Below are 5,513 nucleotides of genomic sequence, written 5' to 3' on the forward strand. Positions count from 1 at the left end.
AACTTTTTACCCTCACATAACATTGGCATGTTTCAAAACGTGACCAAGATGTCTCATTGCTTCTTGACCGGAATAGTAGAATGATTCACATCGTCCCGTTATATCGTGTAATACCAACGTGGTATGCGAAATGTTCCTGTACCAATTTCATGAGGCATTTTGCAGATCATGTCCAAATTCTCTAAATATGTGATAACGTTGGTTGGGCTGAATTTATTCGACCACAAGTGCAATAGCAGCTGATAATCATGGTAAAGTGTGATCAACAACAGTTAGGAATTGATTTCATTTGACGACGTTTCTGTAATGTTTCTTTTACCTGATGAATAAGATTCGTTTGGATGATTGGCTTGTTGAATCGATGTCGAATAATTGGGAAACGGGACCAAACTGTCGGTAGTTCTAATGTCTGTAGTTGGTAGTTGAATAAGATCGGCTGTGCTTTGTGTGTTGAATTCCAACTCTAAATCTCGTATTTTCGGATCGAGCACGTTGAAGCGAATTATTCGTCGATTCGATTGATTTTCATCATCTGCACTATCATTTTGATCCACTTCGTGTTGTGAATTTCGGCCTGCATTTTGCAGATAGATGGAAAGGGAGAAAATGATCCCTGGTAGTATGAAGATCAAAGTTAAATTGAGCAAATTCAAGCGCACTGTCGTCACTGTATACAGCATTGTTGTTCAGTTTGTCTGTGTCTGGGTTCGCTTTGTCGAATATCAGTCCCACTGTATATTTATTATATGCGAATGAACTTGTGGCAGTTGATTTGTGTTGACTTGCTGTTGACCTTTTCTCCACAAAACGGTCAGCTGAGACGGGCCGGCTATCCGCTATTTAAGCACCGTTGGCTGAGCAAACGTTTGACAATATTGAGAAAATGTCTCACGAAGTTTTAGTCTACAGAAGAGAGTCTATTTTTGTTTCACCGTTCAGAGGAGAACTTTATTATATTATAATTTCCAATCACATTTCCAGATGACCGAAATTGAAGCAAAGGATTATTAAAAAAGAAGAAAACAAAAAACAAAAGTACAACAATCTTGTGATCTCTGTTGCGATCTGTCTTTTCATTTTCGTCGAGGCTTTGTGCACTGCCATTTCGAGATAACAACAATTACACATATATACATATATATAGAACAAACAGCAGCAGTGTTGGAAGCAAAAGGGCAAAAAAGTATCCTGTTGTTCAGCTGGTACAGTTTGCCGTGTTCTCCTATCCATTTTGTTCACTGCTCATCTGAATCTAGCAGTCGACGAAGAAAACTTGTCGACGACGATGACATACCACCGCCGCCGGTAGGTTTCACTTGTTCGTGTCCAGGCCAAGTTGTCGGTTGGGCGCTTGTTGTTGTTGGAGGGATATTCTCACCTTCGTAAGCGGTTGGCAAAGTGGGCAAATCCAACGTGATCGGAATGGACGATGCCGGCTGGGAACGTGCTGAGCCGGACAGTAAAAAGAAAGGAGTTGTACCACTGCTGTTGTCACGATTACCGCCACTGTCGTCATCTTTGACCGCATGTGATACGTTGGTCGTCGACTGTTTCCGGTTGTCGCCAGCGGCGGTGATTAGCTGATCGTCAAGTTGTTCTTTGGGGCTACTTTCCATTTGCAAAAATTTCACAAATTCCGCCGCCAACGATTGGCTGGTCGAAGTTTTCACATCGGAACCCGTACCGCCCAGTCGTAGCAACTGTAGCCATCCTGTTGCACCACCTCCACCTACTGAATTTTCCATTTTTTCAAACTCATCTGCACTGAAACTGAGAACCGAACCAATCAGATGCGCCACTTCGGCTTTCTTATTCACCGGCGCTGTCAGATATCCAAGGAACAAATTTTTCAGCACATCCCTATGAAGAAAACGTTGACCAGACAGTAAATAACAGTGTGACGTGAAAGCGATATAAATCAAATCAGTTAACAAATTAATTATTTATTGAACTTTAGACAAAGATTACTTTCTCACATTTGTATACACTAAAATATAAACGTACTTGTCAATTTTTCCATCGCGGACATGCTGCAATTGGTGCAATTCTTTTTCCATGTTCAACAGTCGACGATCCCTTTCTCGAACTAGAATAAGGAATAATTGTGGGTGATAATCTTCATTAGAGCATTGCTTACGTTGAGTTTGAAGATCACTGAGCGAATTCTCTTTAGCGCAAAGGGCAGATTGCAATTCAGAGACCATTTGAATCGTTCCTTCATACTGTTGGACTTTCTCCTCAAATGAACAGATAATAATGAGAATAATATATTTGTTTGTAAATCATCATGCAAACTTGTAAAGCCTGATTAGCAGCTTGTGCATTATCAATTTGTGCTTTCAAATACTCTATCTCAACCCGGCTTGCTTCAGACTGTTGATTCAGCGACGATTCACGGTCTATAGCAACAAGATTCATAACTAAAAAACCAATATTCTTTTTCTACCTTTCTGGAAAGCTTCTAAAACATTCTGCAGTGAATAGACTGATTTTTGAGAATTTTCCAATTCTGAGCTTAAAATATTTATTTGACCATTAGCTGCGTTCAATTCTGCTGACATTACATTCTGCATTGAACGTAGTTCTTCAATTTCCTTTTCAAAATCAGAGCTGAAAAAAAATATATATAATAATTACAATTAATACAGTTATGTGTTCATGAAAAAGGAGGATGAGAAGAGGCAAACAAAATATTTGTTATGTAGCACAATGCTTACCTCTTTTGCTGTGCTTCTTGTAAAGTATTGTTCAGTTGGTTTTCCAATTCTTGTAGTCGTTTTCTCAAATCTGTTTCTCGATCTTCCGCTCGATAAGCTTCTTCACTGTAAGTTTGCTCAAGTTCAACTAAATGCGATTTCAACCTTTCCACTTCTGAAAACGAACGTCGTTTTGTCTCTTCCAAAAATGTCACCTTAAAACAAAAAAGTAGAATTACCAAAAATGATAGATAACAGACTAACAAACAAACAAGTAAATAAACACAATTTTACTTGTTCTTGTAAATGTTCACTGTGCAACCTTACAGCCGCCAGCTCTGCAGTTGCACGATCTTTCGCTTGTATGGCCATATTGAGCTGTTCGTCAACATTTTTGGTTAATCTTTCAATTGTGGCATCCTTTTCTGCTAATTGTTGATTGAACCGTTTTACTGTTGCCGATTCTTCTTCATTTCTGTTCAACGCTTGCTGTTGCNGCTTGTTGCTCTTTCCATGCTTCGAAAGCTGCCCATAGCATTCTGCAATTCTTGATGATAATGTACACTTTCTTCGTGCTTTTTGATTAATCAACAGGGATCAGTTCTTGTTGTTTCCGCTTCAAGAGTCGAACATTAGCTGCTTAAGCTGTTCCGTAGATGCAACGGTCGATGCACTGATTGTCTGACAGTTGGTTTTCTCAGGTTGTGCATTTTCTTCGGCCAGTTGCATCGCCTGTCATTTTGCAAATTGTTCAATTCCATTTTGGAAACATTTTGCAATTGTGCGGACTGAATATTGTCTCATTTCTCGATCATCTTGCTGTGCCCAGTGCAGCAATATTTCCGCTTGGCAATGTCTTCTACCAACCTTTGTTTCGAATATTCTTCAGTTTGCAACAAATTTAATCCGAAAACTTCACAATAGGAACAGTTTCCGCTTCCACTTCCTGCGATACTGCAGTTGATTGTATCAATTGTTCTTGTGATTCTTGGATTTGTTCATTTTTGCTCATTTTTTGAAGTCGAAATGACCAACTGATATTGTTTGATTTGCAACGTCGAGCATGCACGGCAGAATGACATAAAACATCTCCTTTCGTTTGTTCGACATCGCAAACAATAAATAAATTAATTCTTTTATAATTTTGGCAATATTCTTTCTAAATGAATTGGCGAATACTGCAGAAGTAATTATTATTTATTAATTGGGATAATTATTGTTCGACAGCGATTGTATTGCATCTGCAGTTTCTTTGCCAATGAAATAACGATACCGTGCGATAAGTTTGTCCATGATGTGCAGTCCGGCGTGACTGGCTCTCATCTTCGACTGAGCAGAAAATTTTCACAAGCCCACCAAAGCTAACAGCACTGTTCGTCGAAGCTTCCTTTTCGAGCTTTTCCTGTTCGGCTTGTTGCAGTTGTTGGATTACCACCGAAAACTGTTCATCACGTTCGTGCAAACGCTGCAGCAGGGAATTTTGATTTTGCTTCACCAGATCAGCCAGTCGTTCCAACGTCAGCTCAGCGATATCTGCTTTCGAGCCGTTGTCGATCATTATTTCTTGCAATTTGTCAAAGCACGTCGAATTCATACACTGCAACTGTTCAATAGTCGCCCGCATCTCGACTATAGTATTATTATACTGGGCGTTAGTTGCAGTTTGTTGGGCGTGTTTTTGTTGTTCTTCGGTCCAAGCTTGTTTCATTTGCTCGAATTCGACGGTCAGATTTTCGAGCATCAGTTTGGCATTTTCATTCTCTTCGGCACAGCGTTCATGTTTCCCCTGCAACTCGGTTAATTGCATCTTCAAAATGCGCATGTGCTCTTCGAGCTGTTCGTTGATATCGAATAAGCTGGTCTTCTCTTTCGACTCCGTTTGAAGGCGATTTTTCAAATTATCCACCGTCATTTGAAGGCTTTTATTCTCTTCCACTAGTGATTGCTGTTCAGCTTTCAGTTTTCCAAGCTCGTCGCTTATTACCTGATTTTGATCACGGTACTCGTCGCAAATTTTCGCCAGTGATTCTTTCGCCTGAACGGCAACAAGTAATAATAATAATAATGAATGATGAAATATTTTACTCATTTTTCAAACAAAACAAAAATCAGAAACAGTATTCACCATAAGCACTTGAGCCATCGCTTCCTGATGCTCTGCGTAGAGTTCTTCCAATGCTTGATCACGTTCTTCTTGCAAACGGCTTATTTCCACTCGCCAGTGCTTCTCCCTTTCATCACTTTCATTAACACTACCAACACTCTCCTCCTCTGATTGCTTGGCCAATTGTTCGACTGGGCACCGCTCTGAACAACAGAATATACTGCTATTACTACTACTACTACTACTATTACTACTAATTACTGTTGCTACTACAACCACTTACTACTACCACAAATAATAATAATGTTTCCCCAATTCATATTTAAACAAATTGCTTTCTTTTACCTGGCGTACTACTACTGATGCTTCGTTGTTTCGATAACTGATCATTTTTATTCATCCATTCTTCAGTATCTCCTGCAAAAGAAAGCAGAACAGATGAGATCGAAAATACAATTCCCAATTTGTACCCCAGTCATTTTCCCACAGATCTACTGTACGTTCTGCTTCGAGACATGTTTCAACGTTCGTTCGTTCGTTCCGCAATACTGCCAGTTCCGTGCAAAGTTTCTGAAACAGTGTGTGTACACACGCTCATATATTATCCACATGTATATATGTATATATAGGTTAGCTGCACAAGCTTACTTCGATTTCACGCTTCGCTTCTTCTAATTCAGTTGTAGCTGCTGATGTAGTGTTCCTTTCTGCCT

The 5,513-nt window shown here is 39.6% G+C and overlaps 1 protein-coding gene across 1 annotated transcript; it reads right to left on the reverse strand.

Annotated features, from left to right (window-relative positions):
• Positions 1–319: 319 nt before the first annotated feature.
• Tsp_12534 (hypothetical protein) lies at positions 320–5,200 on the reverse strand (the record flags this gene model as incomplete). Its single annotated transcript, XM_003367225.1, has 10 exons — positions 5,146–5,200; positions 4,822–5,003; positions 4,053–4,731; positions 3,024–3,235; positions 2,718–2,911; positions 2,447–2,514; positions 2,296–2,399; positions 2,005–2,237; positions 1,379–1,764; positions 320–574 (listed from the first exon to the last, which is right to left on the reverse strand). Coding segments are annotated over exons 1-10 (2,368 nt in total), but the record flags the coding sequence as incomplete, so codon positions are not given.
• Between the last annotated feature and the right edge of the window lie 313 nt (positions 5,201–5,513).

This window comes from Trichinella spiralis (assembly GCF_000181795.1).
Source record: "Trichinella spiralis strain ISS 195 chromosome Unknown Scfld4624, whole genome shotgun sequence".
Lineage (NCBI taxonomy): Eukaryota > Metazoa > Nematoda > Enoplea > Trichinellida > Trichinellidae > Trichinella > Trichinella spiralis.